This window comes from Lithobates pipiens, unplaced genomic scaffold (genome assembly GCF_037356315.1).
Source record: "Lithobates pipiens isolate NorthernLeopardFrog02 unplaced genomic scaffold, aLitPip1_a1.2 Scaffold_8, whole genome shotgun sequence".
In the NCBI taxonomy this organism is placed as follows: Eukaryota; Metazoa; Chordata; class Amphibia; order Anura; family Ranidae; genus Lithobates; species Lithobates pipiens.
This window is the reverse complement of record NW_027507903.1, coordinates 693,322,537-693,345,598: the sequence shown is the minus strand read 5'-3', so window position 1 is coordinate 693,345,598 and position 23,062 is coordinate 693,322,537. Positions and strand designations below refer to the sequence as shown.

At 47.0% G+C, this 23,062-nt stretch overlaps 1 protein-coding gene across 16 annotated transcripts in view; it reads left to right on the top strand.

Annotated features, from left to right (window-relative positions):
• The window catches only part of LOC143962481 (uncharacterized), a 49,476-nt gene that overhangs the window by 5,756 nt on the left and 20,658 nt on the right, over window positions 1-23,062 (top strand). For 2 of the 16 annotated variants that reach the window (XR_013270701.1, XM_077471762.1), the window contains exons 1-2: window positions 4,345-4,484; window positions 7,386-7,507. Coding sequence is in view for 8 of the 16 variants with exons in the window: in XM_077471762.1 (XP_077327888.1) it covers window positions 7,466-7,507 (42 nt within the window). In the remaining 8 variants the exon portion in view is untranslated. Of the gene's footprint in view, window positions 1-4,344; window positions 4,485-4,509; window positions 4,810-7,385; window positions 7,508-11,152; window positions 11,920-23,062 lie in introns of those variants that run through there. The other 14 variants (XR_013270703.1, XM_077471763.1, XR_013270706.1 and 11 more) reach the window with 13 other exon arrangements.

Below are 23,062 nucleotides of genomic sequence, written 5' to 3'. Positions count from 1 at the left end.
GGAACGTCACTTCTGTAGCAAACTGCAACGGGTCGCCGAATATGTCGTTACACAGTACATTAAACAGAAAAGTCCTCATCCCCGCCATTTGCTTGAAGAACAAAACAATTATATCTCATATAATGGTGGCGGACTGGACATGCGCTGTATCTCATACACTTTCCTGCCACCTGCTGGCTGATCCTGGTAGCGCTCGCAATGATTTTCTATACACGGATTATAACTGGTACTCTGTCGCTGCCTTGTGGATAAATGTGGTAGCACACTATATGACAGTAAAATGCTGCCATCTGGTGGCTGTACCTGGTATGACTCCCCTATGAATGTCCTGCATAGAATATTATATTTCCCCAATACAATCCGGGCCGGGAAGGAGCACAATGTGTCACGTCCACAGCAGACACATTTTTATTGAAAATCTCCTCATTTGGGAAGCAATAGGAGAAGAACTTGCTGTTTGGAGAAGCTATTATTCTGGGATGTCTGAGGCCGCCATCTTGTTGAAGACCAATTCATTGTTCTCTTCTTTGCAAAATGACGGCTCTGTGATCACACCAGAAGTAGGACTGGGGAAGTTGGTGATATGGGGGAGTAGGGGGATGGAATTGGGGTGATGGGGGACTGGGGTAGATATGTGGGTAATAAGGGGAATGAAATGGAGGTGTTTATAGGCTAGGGTTGCCATTTCATCCCTTTAAACCCGAACACATATGCATTACACAGGTTCTGTGGATGATTAAGGTGGTAATTAACCTCACTTGGTGCCTTATCTGCATTAAATTAGTCTCAGAACCTGTGTAATTCAAAGGTGTTTGGGTTTAAAGGGATGAAGCGGTAACCCTAGTATAGGGGGGATGTAATGGAGGCGATGGGGTGTATAGGGGGTGAAATGGGGGTAATCGGATTGAAATAGGGGTGATGGGGGCCTTGGGTTTATATGGGGGATATGGAATGCCAGAGATGGGGGCCTGGGGGTGTCTAGGGGGATAGAATGGGGATGATGGAGGCCTGGGCATGACATAGGGGTAATAGGGGGATAGAATGGAGTGATGGAGGTCTACAGGTATGTATGGGGAGAGTAGGGGGATGGAATAGGGGAGATAAGGGCCTGGGGGTGAATGGGGGTTGTAGAGGGAGGGAATATTGGTGGGGAGGGAAAGGGGGATGGAATGGGGGTATATTTGCGGATGGAATGGGGTGATGGGGATGTATGGGGGGACTAGTTGGGTGAAAGGGGGAATATATGTATAGTAACACAGGAGAGTTAAACCAGGTCCAACCACAAGGAGGCAGAGTGACGGTAATCTTATATATATAGTAACACAGGGGGAGTCATACCAGATCCAACCACAAGGGGGTAGAGTGACGGTAAGATTATATATATATTCACACAGGGGGAGTCATACCAGATACAACCACAAGGGGGCAGAGTGACAGTAATCTTATATATAGTAACACAGGGGGAGCTGTACCAGATCCAACCACAAGGAGGCAGAGTGACTGTAATATTTTATATATATATATATATATATAGTAACATGGGGGATTCGTACCAGATCCAACCACAAGGGGGCAGAGTGACGGTAATATATGTATAGTAACACAGGATAGTCATACCAGATCCAACCACAGTGGGGCAGAGTGACGGTAATATTATATGTATAGTAACACAGGGGGAGTCGTACCAGATCCAACCACAAGGAGGCAGAGTGACCGTAATACTATATATATATATATATATATATATATATATATATATATATATATATATATATATATATATATATATATGTAACACAGGGGGAGTCATACGAGATACAACCACAAGGGGGCAGAGTGACAGTAATCTTATATATAGTAACACAGGAGAGTCATACCAGATCCAACCACAAGGGGGCAGAGTGACGGTAATATTTTATATATAGTAACACAGGGGGAGCTTTACCAGATCCAACCACAAGGAGGCAGAGTGACGGTAATATTATATGTATATGTAACACAGGGGGAGTCGTACCAGATCCAACCACAAGGGGGCAGAGTGACGGTAATATTATATGTATATGTAACACAGGTGGAGTCGTACCAGATCCAACCACAAGGAGGCAGAGTGACTGTAATATTATATATATATATAATATATTAGTGTATATTATGTGTATAGTAACACCCGAGAGTTATTCCAGGTCAAACCACAAGGAGGCAGCATAACGAGTTTTATTTTCGTATTTTCGACTGCGCATGCCTGAGCCGCCATTTTTTTTTATACCATCTGCAGTGGTCCTCAACAAGATGGCGGTTTTTCGTCCGGTGTAGTGTCACATTATGCTGCCTATCACAGGATGGTGCGGAAGTGACGTTTCCGCCAGAAATTACGTACTGCGCATGCGTCGTGCGTTCCAAACGCTAGCGCCGTGCGTTCCAACAAATGTTCGGCAATACAGTTAAGCAAAAGCATCACATAATGTTACGGAAGTGACTGTACAGACAACACAAACACTGGGCGTTACAACACCAATACTTCCCTTGTTACCTCGGATCAGTTTTTAAATAACCATGCTGAGCTATGTGTGCTGTTAGGTTATGGAGTGCTGGGACTTGTAGTGCCTATGCTGAGCTACGTGCGGTCTTCGGTTATGGAGTGCTGGGACTTGTAGTGCCTATCCTGAGCTACGTGCGGTCTTCGGTTATGGATTGCTGGGACTTGTAGTGCCTATGCTGAGCTACATGCGGTCTTAGGTTATGGAGTGCTGGGACTTGTAGTGCCTATGCTGAGCTACGTGTGGTGTTAGGTTCTGGATTGCTGGGACTTGTAGTGCCTATGCTGAACTACGTGCAGTGTAGTGTCACATTTAGCTGCCTATCACAGGATGCTGCGGAAGTGACGTTGCCGCCAGAAATTGCATACTGCGCATGCGCGATGCGTTCCAAACACTCGCGCCGTGCGTTCCAACATAGTTTCGGCAATACAGTTCAGCGGAACCATCACATAATGTTACGTAAGTGATGTTACACACAACACAAACACTGGGCCGTTCGTTACAACACTAATACTTCCCTTGTTACCTAGTAGGTTTTGCATTGCTGGGACTTGTAGTGCCTATCCTGAGCTACATGCTTCAATGTTCAGTGTCCTCATCCCTATCCCCATGCTTCAATGTGAACATTGAAGCTCGGGGATAAGGATGAGGTCACTGAACATTGAAGCTCGGGGATAGGGATGAGGACACTGAACATTGAAGCTCGGGGATAGGGATGAGGACACTGAACATTGAAGCTCGGGTATAGGGATGAGGACACTGAACATTGAAGCTCGGGGATAAGGATGAGGTCACTGAACATTGAAGCTCGGGGATAGGGATGAGGACACTGAACATTGAAGCTCAGGGATAAGGATGAGGTCACTGAACATTGAAGCTCGGGGATAGGGATGAGGACACTGAACATTGAAGCTCAGGGATAGGGATGAGGACACTGAACATTGAAGCATGGGGATAGGGATGAGGACACTGAACATTGAAGCATGTAGCTCAGGATAGGCACTACAAGTCCCAGCAATGCAAAACCTACTAGGTAACAAGGGAAGTATTAGTGTTGTAACGAACGGCCCAGTGTTTGTGTTGTGTGTAACATCACTTCCGTAACATTATGTGATGGTTCCGCTGAACTGTATTGCCGAAACTATGTTGGAACGCACGGCGCGAGTGTTTGGAACGCATCGCGCATGCGCAGTATGCAATTTCTGGCGGCAACGTCACTTCCGCAGCATCCTGTGATAGGCAGCAAAATGTGACACTACACCGCACGTAGCTCAGCATAGGCACTACAAGTCCCAGCAATCCAGAACCTAACACCACACGTAGCTCAGCATAGGCACTACAAGTCCCAGCAATGCAGAACCTAAGACTGCACGTAGCTCAGCATAGGCACTACAAGTCCCAGCACTCCATAACCTAAGACCGCACGTAGCTCAGGATAGGCACTACAAATCCCAGCAATGCAGAACCTAAGACTGCACGTAGCTCAGCATAGGCACTACAAGTCCCAGCACTCCATAACCGAAGACCGCACGTAGCTCAGCATAGGCACTACAAGTCCCAGCACTCCATAACCTAACAGCACACGTAGCTCAGCATGGTTATTTAAAAACTGATCCGAGGTAACAAGGGAAGTATTGGTGTTGTAACGCCCAGTGTTTGTGTTGTCTGTACAGTCACTTCCGTAACATTATGTGATGCTTTTGCTTAACTGTATTGCCGAACATTTGTTGGAACGCACGCTAAACGTCACTTCCGTAACATTCTGTGATGCTTTTGCTTAACTGTATTGCCGAACATATGTTGGAACGCACGGCGCTAGCGTTTGGAACGCACGACGCATGCGCAGTACGTAATTTCTGGCGGAAACGTCACTTCCGCACCATCCTGTGATAGGCAGCATAATGTGACACTACATCGGCGGAGGATCGCGGTGTCGGTGCGGAGGAGGTCGGTAGGCGGTTTTGCGGCTCCCGGGTGGGGGAGGGGATGGTTCGGCTCGGACAGAGGGTGTGACGTCATCATCATGCAGAACTCCGCCCACATCTTTGGGGGGAGGGGTCACTGGAGCCCCGCCCCCTCATCATTGGGATTTCCTGTTTGTGATCCGCCTTCTCTGATAGGGTGATGGCCGATCGATGGGAACCAATCACAGGAGGGGGGAGGAGCCAAGGTGATTGTTCAGTGATGAAGAATCGGACCTCTCCGGTCACAGCCGCTCTACTAATAGTCCGATGTTAGTCCAGCAACCCCCCTCCCCCCCACCAACACTCAGGTCAGCGCTCTCCACCATTGGTGGATGGGGAGTTCTGTCAGATTGCTGACCCCCATCACATCCCAAGTGACCTTCCCCCACTGCGCACAGGGTGTACCAACATGGCCTCCGCCACCTTCATACCTCGGGGTGTACCAACATGGCCTCCGCCACCTTCCTACCCCCCCCCCGGTTGGGGGAGTGTCACCTTGGCACGCCCCAATCCTCCCCTCCCCCCTCTCCTCACTGTGATCTTCGCCGGTGTCCCATCATATATGGTCCCCCATCAGATAGTGTCCTCTGTGTACTGCACATGCGCAGTGCACAGCAACACAGATTCAGAAAATATCCGAGGATGAACGGCGCCTGCGCACTGAGTCCAGGTTCACCCCCCACCATCCAAGTGGACATCGAGCAGGAATATAAAAGAGCCGAGTGCAGTGAGGCGGAGCCCGAAGCGCGGAGAACGGCCCTCTAATATCGGCAGCCCTATGTCCACTTGGATGGTGGGGCACCACCTCCACTCACCGCGCAGGCGCCGTTCAGCTTCAGAGATTTTCCGAAGCTTCTTCTGCCCCGTACTGCGCATGCGCACTACGGGGAGGACACTATATGATGGCCGGACACTATCTGCCAGAACACCGGTCACAGAGCGGAATATTCCGGGCTGTAGTGACAATGTCCTCCTGTGATAGGCGGCGTCACGTCACATTCGGCTACCCGCTGGAGTGCGCATGCGCAACGCCGCCATATGCGTTCCAACAGTGTTATAAGACGACTCCCACAGAGCCCCTCCCTACACACCGCGCAATTATAATCTGAGACTGGATGGGGCGGGGCCTGGACTCAGGGGTGTGGCCACAAAATTCTGCACAAGCGCAGATCGCTACAGTGTTGAAAAGCATATGGTAACGTCGCGCATGCGCAGTCCAGCGGGTAGCAAAATGTGACGTGACAACAGCACACTGACCATCTCCTGTACCATGTCTGCAGTCTCTGATCATCTCCTGTACCATGTCTGCAGTCTCTGATCATCTCCCGTATCATGTCTGCAGTCTCTGATCATCTCCTGTACCATGTCCGCAGTCTCTGATCATCTCCTGTACTATGTCTGCAGTCTCTGATCATCTCCTGTACTTTGTCCGCAGTCTCTGATCATCTCCTGTACCATGTCTGCAGTCTCTGATCATCTCCTGTACCATGTCCGCAGTCTCTGATCATCTCCTGTACTATGTCTGCAGTCTCTGACCATCTCCTGTACTATGTCTGCAGTCTCTGACCATCTCCTGTACTATGTCTGCAGTCTCTGATCATCTCCTGTACTATGTCTGCAGTCTCTGATCATCTCCTGTACCATGTCTGCAGTCTCTGATCATCTCCTGTACTATGTCTGCAGTCTCTGATCATCTCCTGTACCATGTCTGCAGTCTCTGATCATCTCCTGTACTATGTCTGCAGTCTCTGATCATCTCCTATACTATGTCTGCAGTCTCTGACCATCTCCTGTACTATGTCTGCAGTCTCTGACCATCTCCTGTACTATGTCTGCAGTCCCTGATCATCTCCTGTACTATGTCTGCAGTCTCTGATCATCTCCTGTACCATGTCTGCAGTCTCTGATCATCTCCTGTACCATGTCTGCAGTCTCTGATCATCTCCTGTACCGTGTCTGCAGTCTCTGATCAATCTCCTGTACTGTGTCTGCAGTCTCTGATCATCTCCTGTACTATGTCTGCAGTCTGTGATCATCTCCTGTACTATGTCTGCAGTCTCTGATCATCTCCTGTATTATGTCTGCAGTCTGTGATCATCTCCTGTACTATGTCTGCAGTCTCTGATCATCTCCTGTACCATGTCTGCAGTCTCTGATCATCTCCTGTACCATGTCTGCAGTCTCTGATCATCTCCTGTACCATGTCTGCAGTCTCTGATCATCTCCTGTACCGTGTCTGCAGTCTCTGATCATCTCCTGTACCGTGTCTGCAGTCTCTGATCAATCTCCTGTACTGTGTCTGCAGTCTCTGATCATCTCCTGTACTATGTCTGCAGTCTCTGATCATCTCCTGTACCATGTCTGCAGTCTCTGATCATCTCCTGTACCATGTCTGCAGTCTCTGATCATCTCCTGTATTATGTCTGCAGTCTCTGATCATCTCCTGTACTATGTCTGCAGTCTCTGATCATCTCCTGTACTATGTCTGCAGTCTCAATCATCTCCTGTACTATGTCTGCAGTCTCTGATCATCTCCTGTATTATGCCTGCAGTCTCTGATCATCTCCTGTACTTTGTCTGCAGTCTCTGATCATCTCCTGTACTTTGTCTGCAGTCTCTGATCATCTCCTGTACTATGTCTGCAGTCTCTGATCATCTCCTGTACTGTGTCCGCAGTCTTTGATCATCTCCTGTATTATGATCATGGGCGATCATACTCCTCCCATCCTTCCTATCTTAGTTGGGGGGGGGGGGGGCTTATAAATGAAAGGGGCCATACAGAAAGATTGTGGGCGGGGCTCTCAGGATGACATTTGCATCAATCACATGAGTGGAGGAGGGGGGATCAGGAAACACGCCCTTCATCTTTCCACTTCTTTTATAGATCTCCAGAAATGTCCCGGAGGAGGGCGGAGCCAGCACAGAGCTCCACCCACAACTACACCAAACAGGAGAAGTCTGAGGATGAGAGTAACACTGACCTGGAACCAACCAATCCCCACACAGGTACGACCCCCCCCATCTAATTATTCTCTCCTCCCCCCCCTCCCCCCCCGTGTGATCTCTCCGCCCCTCCCCCGTCTATGGAGGTGGGAGGTATGTACATGAGGGGTGTGGAGTGTATGGGGGTGGGAGGTATGTACATGAGGGGTGTGGAGTTTATGGGGGTGGGAGGTATGTACATGAGGGGTGCGGAGTGTATGGGGGGTGGGCAGTATCAAATACATGACTGGTCACTGATACAGGGGCAGATAACTTACCCCTTTGTGGTGCATTAGTGACCCCAGTGTCGGTGTTTATGAACCTTTCATGCTGCACCAAATAGGGGTTAATTGGCACTGACACTGGTGTCACTAATGCAGATGGCGGGTTTAGCAGCGGCTGCCAGCTCCACCTCCACGGCGATCCTTTACCAGTCCGGCCCGCTCACCCTGCCAGCTTGGGGACACTGACCGGGGACATTCCCTCCCATCCTCACAAATGAGGCGGCCGCGAGGCCCCTGGGAGCAGGAGGCCTTAGGCAAACGCCTTTTGTCCCTAATTAGAGAGCCGCCTCCTCTGCCTTCACTGACATCATCCCATTGGTGGGTGTTTGTAGAGTCGGGGTACACCGTTCTTATTTATTGGGAACACTGTGTACTCATTTCCCCTTTTAATTCTCAGAATTTCCCGTCAGAGGAAGAAGGTGAGGGCACCAAATCCAGAGAGCGGGTTGTCTGTCCTTCCCCTTGAAATGGTTTCTGCTTTCGGTATCATTTCACATTGATGTCATCTTTGGATTTGGTGCCACCCCCACCATCTGTTCACTGCTGTACTAACATCAAATTACTAGAACGTCTTTCACAAATGTAACTTTCTCTTTTCATGTACTAACATCACACATGTTTGGCCTGATTGTTCTATATACAATATATACAGCAGCTATTCTCAGCTAGGGTTGCTCCAGAGGTTGCCTGGACTTTCTTGAGCTGTGGTTGGTTGACCTCCCATCTGATAGTGTTTACATAGTTTTGGGTCCAGTGCCACTTCACACGGCCATCAGCATGACGCCAACGATCTTTAAGGCGGTCTGTAAATGTGGCATTCTGACCACCAGTGTAGGAAGGACATTCTTTGCACTGACCACCAGTGCAGGAAGGACATTCTTTCCACTGACCACCAGTGTAGGAAGGACTTTCTTTCCACTGACCACCAGTGTAGGAAGGACATTCTTTGCACTGACCACCAGTGTAGGAAGGACATTCTTTCCACTGACCACCAGTGTAGGAAGGACATTCTTTCCACTGACCACCAGTGTAGGAAGGACATTCTTTGCACTGACCACCAGTGTAGGAAGGACATTCTTTGCACTGACCACCAGTGTAGGAAGGACATTCTTTCCACTGACCACCAGTGTAGGAAGGACATTCTTTCCACTGACCACCAGTGTAGGAAGGACATTCTTTGCACTGACCACCAGTGTAGGAAGGACATTCTTTCCACTGACCACCAGTGTAGGAAGGACATTCTTTCCACTGACCACCAGTGTAGGAAGGACTTTCTTTCCACTGACCACCAGTGTAGGAAGGACTTTCTTTCCACTGACCACCAGTGTAGGAAGGACTTTCTTTCCAATGATCATATATGTAAGGAGTCACCCTTCCCACTGACTCCTGTGAAAATTATTTCAAGGGTTCCCCTGGTGTAAAAGGGTCGATAAAGGTTGATATAGGATGTCGGTATATAAAAAGGCCAGACCAGGCAGCTGATCGGTGTCAGAAACCATGAACCAGACCGAGACAGAAGTACAGTAAAATCACACTTGCTTATTAATAAAAATAAAAAGGTGAATAGAGTAAGCATAGTCAGAGCATAGCCAGAGTCCAGTAACCGGATTGGGTAGTCAGCCAGGCCAGAGTCCAGTAACCGGATTGGGTAGTCAGCCAGGCCAGAGTCCAGTAACCGGATTGGGTAATAAAAAATAAAAAAATAAATAAATAAAAAAAATAAGTGGGACTTTATATGAAGCACATCACTAGACCGAATGAGCCAATCAATATACACATTGTTTATTATCAAAAGTCATACACATGTATATCACCATAAATAGTAAATTGATATAAGAATAAAATGATGGATCTCAATTGATAAATATAAAGATAATATAGTATTACATGATTAGTTCAATATAGAAACATTGTAAAAAAAAAAATCCATAAATGTCAATAAATAAAATCTAAACATTTAATGATAATATACAATTTATTCAATATAGTATACACATATAGTAATAGACTTTTAGTATGTAGACCGAGGTATAACTAGTAGTGACATTTGAAACATTAACAATAATGGTAGATTGGTTCATTAAGGTAGGATATAGTCCAGATATGTATACATAAATACTGTGACAACGCATCATAAAAAATCTCTACGCGTTTCGTGGTTACAATACCACTCATCAGGAGCAGATGCAGGATTTTTGGGGTATCTATAGTGAAATAAAATTACCAAGTGAATATAATAATCCAGAAACGTTCCTCCCGGGAGCTGAGAAGGAAAACCCTAAGACACGGCCATAGCACCACTGATCAATGATAGACGTAGAAAGGAAGTGAATAGTTTCCAGCCATGGTGTGTGTACTTAAAGAGGAAGTAAACCCTGATGAGTTTACTTCCTCTTTTTTTCCCTGCAAAGGTAAAGCATAATGGACTACTATGCATCGCATTAGTAGCCCATTATGTGTCACTTACCTGACACAGGAGCCAGCGAAGTCGCGCTGTCCCCTGTAGTCCGCCGCATCCATCTTGCTTGTGGCATCTCGCAGCTCCGCCGCTGTCATTCGGCGAAGCCGCGATGACGTCACTCCCGCGCATGCGCACGGGAGTCGACAAATGCGGCAGCTCCATTTTTGGAACTGCCGCGTTCAGTGCGCCTGCGCGCCGCTGTCTACGGCGCATGCGCCGTAGACAGCGGTGCCTGTCTTCAGGCAAATATCTCCTAAACCGTATAGGTTTAGGAGATATTGCTTGGACCTACAGGTAAGCCTTAATCTAGGCTTACCTGTAGGTCAAAGTGGTTTGTAAGGGTTTACAACCACTTTAATGGTGAGCATAATTCATCTTATAATTGGTTCCCACACATATCTGTAGGGATCAAGATAGTAAAAAAATTAATAATAATTAAAAAAAAATGTAATTAACCGGCATGGTTGTCCATCAGCGTTGCACACGTGGGGTGTTTAGGCGCCAAACGCCGGGTACACATTGTTGCCTGGGTGATGACGCCGCCTCCCCGTCATTACGCCGCGTGACGTTGAGGGATGTCCTTCTTACACGGTTACTATTTAAACCACATTGGTCTCAATGCTGACACACTAGCTGACCTTCTCTACAAGTCACCACTGCACGCTTTGCAAAAAAATGTTATGTGCCTGTTAAGGTATCTTGGTGACATTACACATTGTTTTATCTTTTACTATCATTTAACATTCTTGTTTTACCTAAATTACACCTGAACATTTTTCCTTTATTACTTGGCTGTTTACTGTCTCTTTGCACGTTTTTTACTATGGGAAGTGTCTTCTAATTTTCAGCTGTGGAATTCGTTTTTATTTTTATTACATTTTTTTTTTTTTATTATTAATTTTTTTACTATCTTGATCCCTACAGATATGTGTGGGAACCAATTATAAGATGAATTATGCTCACCATTAAGTACACACACCATGGCTGGAAACTATTCACTTCCTTTCTACGTCTATCATTGATCAGTGGTGCTATGGCCGTGTCTTAGGGTTTTCCTTCTCAGCTCCCGGGAGAAACGTTTCTCTAAAATCTAAAATGTTTTTTACCTTCTGACGCCATCATCAACATTTGTACCTATATACTACAGATAGGTGAGATTGCTTGGGACTTGTGTGGCTCCCCTCTCCCTTCTATATCGGTATATTCTGGATTATTATATTCACTTGGTAATTTTATTTCATTATAGATACCCCAAAAATCCTGCATCTGCTCCTGATGAGTGGTATTGTAACCACGAAACGCGTAGAGCTTTTTTATGATGCGTTGTCACAGTATTTATGTATACATATCTGGACTATATCCTACCTTAATGAACCAATCTACCATTATTGTTAATGTTTCAAATGTCACTACTAGTTATACCTCGGTCTACATACTAAAAGTCTATTACTATATGTGTATACTATATTGAATTAATTGTATATTATCATGAAATGTTTAGATTTTATTTATTGACATTTATGGATTTTTTTTTTACAATGTTTCTATATTGAACTAATCATGTAATACTATATTATGTTTATATTTATCAATTGAGATCCATCATTTTATTGTTAAATCAATTTACTATTTATGGTGATATACATGTGTATGACTTTTGACAATAAACAATGTGTATATTGATTGGCTCATTCGGTCTAGTGATGTGCTTCATATAAAGTCCCACTTATTTATTTTTATTTTTTTCCAAAATATCAGGGATGGAGGTGTATGTATGTATATGTGTATATTTATGTATGTGTGTATATATATATATATATATATATATATATATATATATATATATATATAGCTTATATCCCCTCATATAAAGTCCCACTTTTAGCTCTAGTTTAGCATTTTTGAACTGGATTGGGTAGTCAGCCAAGCCAGAGTCCAGTAACCGGATTGGGTAGTCAGCCAAGCCAGAGTCCAGTAACCGGATTGGGTAGTCAGCCAGGCCAGAGTCCAGTAACCGGATTGGGTAGTCAGCCAGGCCAGAGTCCAGTAACCGGATTGGGTAGTCAGCCAGGCCAGAGTCCAGTAACCGGATTGGGTAGTCAGCCAGGCCAGAGTCCAGTAACCGGATTGGGTAGTCAGCCAGGCCAGAGTTCAGTAACTGGATTGGGTAGTCAGCCAGGCCAGAGTCCAGTAACTGGATTGGGTAGTCAGCCAGGCCAGAGTCCAGTAACCGGATTGGGTAGTCAGCCAGGCCAGAGTCCAGTAACCGGATTGGGTAGTCAGCCAGGCCAGAGTCCAGTAACCGGATTGGGTAGTCAGCCAGGCCAGAGTTCAGTAACTGGATTGGGTAGTCAGCCAGGCCAGAAGTCAGTAACCGGATTGGGTAGTCAGCCAAGCCAGAGTCCAGTAACCGGATTGGGTAGTCAGCCAGGCCAGAAGTCAGGGATACAAGTAGAGGGACATCAAGCAGGATAAGGAGCCAGAAGGGATGTCAGCAAAGACTGACTTTAACCACTTGACCACGGGCACTTAAACACCCTTAATAACCAGACCAATTTTCAGCTTTCGGTGCTCTCACATTTTGAATGACAATTACTCAGTCGTGCAACACTGGACCTATATGAAATTTTTGTTCTTTTTTCACACAAATAGAGCTTTCTTCTGGTGGTATTTAATCACTGCTCGTTTTTTTATTTTTTGTGCTATAAAAGAAAAAATACAGAAAATTCTGTAAAAAAATGAATTTTTCTTTGTTTCTGTTATAAAATTTAGCAGAATAGTAATTTTTTCTTCATAAATTTTGGCCACAATTTATACCACTACATATCTTTGGTAAAAATAAGTACAAATTGGTGGATATTATTTGGTCTGTGTGAAAGTTATAGAGTCCACAAGCTGTGGTGCCAATATCTAAAAATTGATCACACCTGAAGTACTGACGGCCTATTTCAATTCTTGAGACCCCAACATGCCAGAAAAGTACAAATACCCCCCAAATGACCCCTTTTTGGAAAGAAGACATTCCAAGGTATTTAGTAAGAGGCATGGTGAGTTTTTAGAAGTTGTCATTTTTTCCCACAATTCTTTGCAAAATCAAGATTTTTTTAACTTTTTTTTTTTTTTTTTTTTTCACAAAATTGTCATATTATCAGTTTATTTCTCACACACAGCATATGCATACCACAAATTACACCCCAAAACACATTCTGCTATTACTCCCGAGTACGGCGATACCACATGTGTGAGACTTTTACACAGTGTGGCCACATACAGAGGCCCAACATGCAGGGAGCGCCATCAGGCGTTCTGGAGCACCCAGGACAATTCTGACATTTCTCTCCTACATGTAAAAATCATCATTTATTTGCTAGAAAATTACATCGAATCCCAAAACATTATATATGTTTTTTTAGCAAACACCCTGGAGAATACAATGGTGGTCGATGCAACTTTTTATCTTGCACGGTATTTGCGCAGCAATTTTTCGAATGCTTTCTTTTGGAAAAAAAAACTGTTTTGTGCTTAAAAAAAAAAAAACAGTAAAGTTAGCCCAATTTTTGCATAATGTGAAATATGAAGTTATGCTGAGTAAATCGATACCCAACATGTCACTCTTCAAAATTGCACACGCCCGTGGAATGGCGCCAAATGTCGCTACTTAAAAATCCCCATAGGCGACGCTTTAATTTTTTTTTACTAGTTATATGTTTTGAGTTACAGAGGAGGTCTAGGGCTAGAATTATTGCTCTCGCTCTAACGTTCGCAGCGATACCTCACATGTGTGGTTTGAACACCGTTTTCATATGTGGGCGGGACTTACGTATGCATTCGCTTCTGCATGCGAGCACATGGGGACAGGGGCGCTTTAAAAAAAAAAAAAAAAATTTATTGTTCATTTTACTTTATTTATTTTAGTTTGACATTTTTTTCCCCCCAAAAAAAGATTTTTGATCACTTACTCCTATTACAAGTAATGTAAACATCCCTTGTAATAGGAATATGGCATGACAGGTCCTCTTTACATTGAGATTTGGGGGTCAATAAGACCCCACATCTCACCTCTAAGCTGGGAAGCCTGAAAAAAAAAAGATTCTGGCTTTGATCGTATTGGCGAGTCGGTAGAAGCACCGGAGGGCGGCGGGAGGGGGGGGGATGTCACCCCTGTATAATTTGTTTTGTCGTCCATCTTTTTTCATCTCACTTGCTGCTGTCTCCTTGCGTTTGCAAGTAGGAGATGTTTGTAAGTTGGATGTTTGAAAGTAGGGGCCTGCCCTATATTATAGCGGTATGTACTGGGTACAGAGCACGCAGACAGCACGCACTATCTCCTAACACTACTGACTGCAAGCTCTATTATTAACCACTTGTTAGCCCAATGTTTGCATAAAGTGAAAGATGAAGTTATGCTGAGAAAATAGATATCAAACATGTCACTCTTCAAAATTGCACATGCCCGTGGAATGGCGCCAAACGTCGCTACTTAAAAAATCCCCATAGGCGACGCTTTAAATTTTTTTTTACTGGTTACATGTTTTGAGTTGCAAAGGAGGTCTAGGACTAGAATTATTGCTCTCGCTCTAACATTCTCGGCGATACCTCACATGTGTGGCACATGCGAGCACATGGGGACATGGGCGCTTTAATTTTTATTTTATTTTTTTATTGTTCATTTTACTTTATTTATTTTAGTTTGACATTTTTTTCCCCAAAAATATATTTTTGATCACTTTTATTCCTATTACAAGAAATGTAAACATCCCTTGTAATAGGAATATGGGGTGACAGGTCCTCTTTACAGTGAAATCTGGGGGGTCAATATGACCCCACATCTCACCTCTAGGCTGGGAAGCCTGAAATAAAAAATAAAAAAAAGATTCTGGCTTTGATCGTACTGGCGAGTTGGTAGAAGCACTGAAGGGCGGTGAGGGGTGGGGGGCGTCTATGGCTGGGTATCACCGAGTATGGCTGGGTATCTCTGAGTATGGCTGGGTATGGCAATTTATGGCAGGGTATTACAGAGTATTGGTGGGGTATTGGCGGGGTACTACAGAGTAATAGCGGGGTACTGCAGAGTATTGGGGGGTACTACAGAGTAATGGCAGGGTACTGCAGAGTATTGGGGGTACTGCAGAGTAATGGCGGGTACTGCAGAGTATTGGGGGGTACTGCAGAGTATTGGGGGGTATTGCAGAGTAATGGGGGTTACTGCAGAGTAATGGGGGGTACTGCAGAGTAATGGCAGGGTACTGCACTGCAGAGTAATGGCAGGGTACTGCACTGCAGAGTAATGGCGGGGTACTGCAGAGCAATAGCAGGGTACTGCAGAGTATTGGGGGGTACTACAGAGTAATGGCAGGGTACTGCAGAGTATTGGGGGTACTGCAGAGTAATGGCGGGTACTGCAGAGTATTGGGGGTTACTGCAGAGTAATGGGGGTTACTGCAGAGTAATGGGGGGTACTGCAGAGTAATGGCAGGGTACTGCACTGCAGAGTAATGGCAGGGTACTGCACTGCACAGTAATGGCGGGGTACTGCAGAGTAATGGCAGGGTACTGCAGAGTATGCACTGGTATTGCAGAGTATTGGCAGGGAATTGAGGGGTTAAATTCGGTGAGCAGCGATGTGGGCACTGCAGATGCAGCCCACATCGCTGCTGACACCGATCTCTTTCCCCTCCGCTGTACCGATCGGTACAGAGAGGGGAGTGAGGAACCGTTATTTGACGGAGCAATCACGTGGTAAATGGCCGCTATGAGCGGCCGTTTACCGTGATCCGTGATGCGACCCAGCGGTCACGGATGCTCTCGAGTGCGCACACCTCGGGGCACGCGAGAGCAGAATTCTGGGAGGCCGTTAATTAAGGGCCTCTCAGAGTTAAACAACCGCCCTGAAGCCGTTAATCGGCAATGGGCAGTTGTTAAGTGGTTAAAGCTAGATCACTAGCTATATAGGTGAGGTGAATATAGCGGTGTATACTGCAGTCAGGGCACAGACCACAACCACTACACAGCAGCAAGATAGGAAATCAGCCAAAAACGATCGCTGTGTACTGTGTTGAAGGTACACAGAACACCCACTGCTTCAGATGCTAAGTAACACACTACACGAGGCCGCCTCAAAGGCGGCCTTATATAGTATGGGGCGTGCACTACACAGCCTGAGCTATGATTGGCCACAGGCAGGATGCCTGTGGCCAATCATGGCTCTCCTCGCTGCCGGCGCTGCAATTGGCCAAGCATGCAGGGTCACAGTGCATGCTTGGCCAATCATGGGGCAGCAATGCACTGCGCCACCGCAGTGCATTGTGGTCCGCGCGCGCGTCACTCGAATTTTGACGCGAACGGCCCAAACGTTCGGAATTCGCCGAACAGCCAATGTTCGAGTCGAACGTACGTTCGACTCGAACACGAAGCTCATCCCTATTGCAGAGTAATGGCAGGGAATTGAGGGGTTAAATTTCGGTGAGCAGCGATGTGGGCACTGCAGATGCAGCCCACAGTGCTGCTGACACCGATCTCTTCTCCCTCTGCTGTACCGATCAGTACAGAGAGGGGGAGGGAGGAACCGGCGTGATAACATGACGCCGGTTTGTTTACAAGGGATCACTCCGTCATTTGACAGAGCGATCACGTGGTAAATGGCCGCGATAAGTGGCCGTTTACCGTGATGCGGACCCGGCGGTCGCGGATGCTCTGGTGTGCGCCCTAGGGGTCGCACGCGAGAGCGGAATTCTGGGAGGACGTCATATAACGGCCTCCCAGAGTTAAACAACCACCATGTAGCCGTCATTTGGCTATGGGCTGGTTGTTAAGTGGTTAAACAGGAACGCAGGAGATGGTTTCTTGTGATATGACCAAGGCGAAGGCAGGAATGAAGAGACCTGCAGATCTTTAACCACTTGGGATCCGCGCTATTGCAAAATGACGGCAATAGCGCGGACCCACATTTTTGGGACTACGTCTATTGACGTAGTCCCGGTTACGAGCGGCCTGCGCGCCCCCTGAGGGGCGCGCGCGGCGCGCTCTGTGATCGGCGAGTCCGTGAGACTCGCCTGATCACCGATCCGTGTAAGGGGTCGATCCCGACCCCTTATCACGTGATCAGCTGTCAGCCAATGACAGCTGATCATGTGATAAAACGGAGCCGGTAATCGGCTAGTATTCCTCCTCGCGCTGACAGCGCGAGGAGAAAAAAAAAAAGCCGATCGCCGGCGGCCGTGTTCGGGACATCAGTCCCGATCACGGCCAGCAATTTAAAAGGACACCTGCCCCCTGCCAGTGCCCACCTGCCACCCGCAGTGCCATCCTGAAATAAAGTAAGTGCCCCCCTGTCAGTGCCACCCAGCAGTGCCCATAGTGCCCACAGTGCCACCCAGCAGTGCCCACAGTGCCACCCAGCAGTGCCCACAGTGCCACCCACAGTGCCACCCAAAATCTGCCTCAGGTGCTGCACCCCAGTGCCGCCCATCAGTGCCCAGCAGTGCCGCCCATCAGTGCCCAGCAGTGCCGCCCATCAGTGCCCAGCAGTGCCACCTATCAGAGCCACCTATCAGTGCCACCTATCAGTGCCCATCAGTCCCATCTATCTGTGGTACCTATCAGTGCCCATCCGTGCCACCCATCCGTGCCACTTATCCGTGCCACCCATCCGTGCCATCTTATCTGTGCCCATCTTTGCCCATCAGTGCCGCCTTATCTGTGCCCATCGGTGCCGCCTTATCTGTGCCTATTAGTGCCGCCTTAACTATGCCTATCAGTGCCCACCAGTGCAGCCTATCAGTGCCCACCAATGCAGCCCATCAGTGCCCACCAATGCAGCCCATCAGTGCCCACCAATGCAGCCTATCAGTGCCGCCTAATCAGCGCACTTCAATGAAGGAGAAAAATGACCCGTTTGCAAAATTTTATAACAAACTATTAAAACATGATTTTTTTTTTTTTTTTTTGCATCTTTTTTTGTTTGTTTAGCAAAAAATAAAACTCCGAGCTGTAACTAAATACCACCAAAAGAAAGCTCTATTTGTGGGAAAAAAATGATAAAAATTTCATTTGGGTACAGTGTTGTATGACCGCGTAATTGTCACTCAAAGTGCATCAGCGCTGAAAGCTGAAAATTGGTCTGGGACTGAGGGGGGTTTAAGTGCCCAGTAAGCAAGTGGTTAAGTAGGCGGGACTGACGAGCACATCCACAACAGCTGGTAAACTGTGGAGAGAGATGAGAGCTGCCAATTATCTGACAGCTGAGCGGCCAGCTCAGAGAAGGAAGGGCTGACCAGCCCTGACAATCAGGCCCCAGACTACACTCCATGTGTATATATATATATATATATATATATATATATATATATATATATATATATATATATATACAGCCTGTACCTGCAAACATTATACCTGCTGTCATAATATGACTCATTTACAGAGACTAGACTTGGGGTGTTTCCTATCGCTATCCCATGGCTGAAGGGTGGTGAATAGGGATGAGCCAAACACCCCCCGGTTCTGTTTGCACCAGAACTTGCAAACGGACCGATAGTTTGCGCAAACTTTCAAACCCCGTTACAGTCTATGGGACTCGAACGTGAGAAATCAAAAGTGTGAATTTTAAAGGCTAATATGCAAGTTATTGTCCTAAAAAAGGGTTTGAGGACCCGGGTCCTGCCCCAGGGTACATGTATTAATGCAACATTTTTTAAAACTGCTGTTTTTTCAGGAGCAGTGATTTTAATGACGCTTAAAGTGAAAAAATAAAAGTGAAACATTCCTTTAAATATCATGCCTGGGGGGTGTCTATAGTATGCCTGTAAAGTGGCCTGTGTTTCCCGTGTTTAGAACTGTCCCTGCACAAAATGACATTTCTAAAGGAATAAACGTCATTTAAAACTGTGTGCGGCTTTAATGTAATGTCTGGTCCCGGCAATATGGATGAAAATCATTGAGAACAAAGACAAGGGTACCCCGCCCCCAAGCCCATTACCAGCCCCTTTGGGTCTTGTATGGACATTAAAGTGGGATTCCACCCTAAAGTGGAACCTCCGCTGATCGGAACCCCCCCCCCCCTCCGGTGTCACAATTGACACCTTTCAGGGGGGAGGGGGGTGGAGATACCTGTCAAAGACAGGTATTTTCACCCACTTCCGGGCATAGACTCCCACGGGAGTCTACGCCATTTCCTGCCCTGCCGCGCTGTCTGCTGGGACACACACGGGTCCCAGTGACAGCGCGGAGATTTCCTATTGCGCGGCGCAGCTCGAGCATGCGCAGTAGGGAACCGGGAAGTGAAGCCGATTCGCTTTACTTCCTGATTCCCTCACCTCGAATGGCGGCGGCAGCAGCCGAGCGGTCGATCGGCCTCGGCTGCCGGCATCGCTGGAACCCGGGACAGGTGAGTGTCCATTTATTAAAAGTCAGCAGCTGTAGTATTTATAGCTGCTGGCTTTTAATATTTTTTTTTTGGGCGGAATCCCTCTTTAAGGAGAACCGCGCACCCAAATTATAAAAAGGAAAGGCGTGAGGCCCCCAGGCCCTATATACTCAGAACAGCAGTATACAGGTGGTCCAAACAAGACAGGGACTGTGTAGGTTTGTTATTAAGTAGAATCTGTTTGTAATTTTTAACTGGTACATTTTTAAAGTGTAGCTCCAGCCAAAAAATCAATTTTTAAGCTTTTTGGAAAACATAGGGAAGGGTTATCACCCCTGTATAATTTGTTTTGCTGTCTGTGCGCACCTGTTCAGAAGATTTCACCTCACTTTCTGTCCCAATGACAATTGGATTGTTAAAATTTGTGTTTTTTTGTGAAACGAGGAACTCTTACAGGAGAGAATTTCCCTTCCTAGGGGTAGATTTCCTCTCACTTCCTGTTGTCTCCTTCTGTTTGAAAGTAGGAGTTGTTTGTAAGTTGGATGTTTGAAAGTAGGGGCCTGCCCTATATACTCAAAATATAAACGCAAAAATGTGGGCCTTAGGTGTTGGTGTTGCCACAACACTGTAATCCCTCACAGTTACTCTGGGTGGGCGCAGGAACGGTCCCTGCTGTGAAATATTAGATCAAGAATTGTAATTACATGCCTCTGTTGAACAGGGGCAGAAAAATTGGGCCTTAGGCACTGGTGCCACAACACTGCAACCCCTTACAGATACTCTAGTTGGGGCGCAGGAATGAGCCCTGCTGCAAAGTATTGCATCAAAAATTGGCCTGTGGCCAATTATGGCTCTCTTCGCTGACGGCGCTGTGATTGGCCAAAGCATGCGGGTCATCGTGCATGCTTGGTTAATCATCAGCCAGCAATGCACTGCTATGACGCAGTGCATTATGGGCGGTGACACGCCGCTCTAATTTGACACGAACGGACCATAATGTTCGATCTTCCTCTTGAAATGGAAGCTCATCCCTAGTGGTGAAGTATGGGGCAAGATTCCTCACCCTGCTGCCATTCCTCATTATATTTCTTAGAAAAAAGAAGAAAAAAAAACACATACAAAGACAATTAAGGTACGACCAATCTTTATTGGAGATAAATCTATAGAAGGAAATGATTGTCGGGCTTCGGAGAACATCGGAGATCAGTGACGGTTGTCTTAGGACTCCTCAAAGGCAGGGCCTTTTTACACTAAGCCTAAACCTTAAGATGATTCAGAGGAAGGCGAAAACCCCCCCGGCCAGATGGGCTCCAAGGGGGGGAAAAATTCCTTCCTGACCCCCTAAGGCGATCGGATAGTCCCTGAATCATCAGTCTAGGGTGCCCAGTTCATCTCATATAGAGAAAAAAAACATACATAGAACCATACAGAACATATGTATTGCAGGTATGTATGCAATAAAACACACCTACCTGCTTGTTCACAATCATCTTTGGGGCTCATTCAGAATATATGCATTGAGCATCCGCACAGATCAGCGCCCCCACACTGATCAGTGCCTCCGCCCGCCGCACCGATTCCTTATGTTTTCTGTGCCCAGCCCCCTACAGGAGGACTGGTGGTACCCCGTTATTGGTGGCCCTGGTGGTGGCATGTAGACATGCTGTGTATGATGGTATGCATGGTGCTATATACGCAGGTATGTATGCAATAAAACACACTTGCATGCTTGTTTACAATCATATTTGGGGATCATTCAGAATATATGCATTGAGCATCCGCACAGATCAGTGCCTCCCCCACTGATCAGTGCATCCGCCCGCCGCACCGATTCCTCATGTTTTCTGTGCCCAGCCCCTACAGGAGAACCAGTGGTACCCCCTTATTGGTGGCCCTGATGGTGGTATGTTTGGTACTAGGTGGGCATGCTGAGTATGGTGGTATGTATGGCCCTATGTATACATTCTATGTATGGTTCTATGTATGGTGTAGGGAGATCATTGCCAGTGTGCCACAATTATCTCACTCAGTACTGCTTGTGTTACCGTCTCACAGCAGGCAACTCTCTTTTGAGGTCAAATACCCTCGGTTGGTGGTGACGAGGCTCTTCCTTCAAATGGTGATGAGGAGGCCCTCTATTAATGTCATTGCCCCTCGGATGGTGGTGACGAGGCTCTTCCTTCAAATGGTGATGAGGAGGCCCTCTATTAATGTCATTGCCCCTCGGTTGGTGGTGACGAGGCTCTTCCTTCAAATGGGGCTGACGTGGCCCTCTGTTAATGTCATTGCCCCTCGGATGGTGGTGACGAGGCTCTTCCTTCAAATGGTGATGAGGAGGCCCTCTGTTAATGTCATTGCCCCTCGGATGGTGGTGACGAGGCTCTTCCTTCAAATGGGGCTGACGAGGCCCTCTGTTAATGTCATTGCCCCTTGGATGGTGCTGACGTGGCTCTTCCTTCAAATGGGGCTGACGTGGCCCTCTGTTAATGTCATTGCCCCTCGGTTGGTGCTGACGAGGCTCTTCCTTCAAATGGGGCTGACGAGGCCCTCTGTTAATGTCATTGCCCCTTGGATGGTGCTGACGAGGCTCTTCCTTCAAATAGGGCTGACGAGGCCCTCTGTTAATGTCATTGCCCCTCGGTTGGTGGTGACGAGGCTCTTCCTTCAAATGGGGCTGACGAGGCCCTCTGTTAATGTCATTGCCCCTTGGATGGTGCTGACGAGGCTCTTCCTTCAAATGGTGATGAGGAGGCCCTCTGTTAATGTCATTGCCCCTTGGATGGTGCTGACGAGGCTCTTCCTTCAAATGGTGATGAGGAGGCCCTCTGTTAATGTCATTGCCCCTCGGTTGGTGGTGACGAGGCTCTTCCTTCAAATGGGGCTGACGAGGCCCTCTGTTAATGTCATTGCCCCTTGGATGGTGCTGACGAGGCTCTTCCTTCAAATGGGGCTGACGAGGCCCTCTGTTAATGTCATTGCCCCTTGGATGGTGCTGACGAGGCCCTCTGTTAATGTCATTGCCCCTTGGATGGTGCTGACGAGGCCCTCTGTTAATGTCATTGCCCCTTGGATGGTGCTGACGAGGCTCTGTGTTCATGTTATTGCCCCTCGGATGGTGGCGACGAGGCTCTGGGTTGATACTGGTTTTCCAGTGGTGAGTATTAGGCCACTGGCTGCAATTCACATTCTTGCTCAGGTAGGAGAAGCCCTCAAATCTCTCCTGCCGGTATGGAACCTCCTCTCTCCCAAAGTCTTCATTTTTAATGAAAGCATCCCCTGGAATTCCTTCCCCCAGGTCTTCCTCATGCATCTGGAAAGAGAAAAAAGTATTTTGTCAATGTTTCTGATTGATAGGGAAATAATCCCTAGAAATCCCCCCATTGTGCTGGGACTCCTCCCGTATACTTACATGTCGATTTGGAAATGGTGGGGGTGAGTTCCCTTTCTCTAGCTCCTTCCAGTCCACCTTG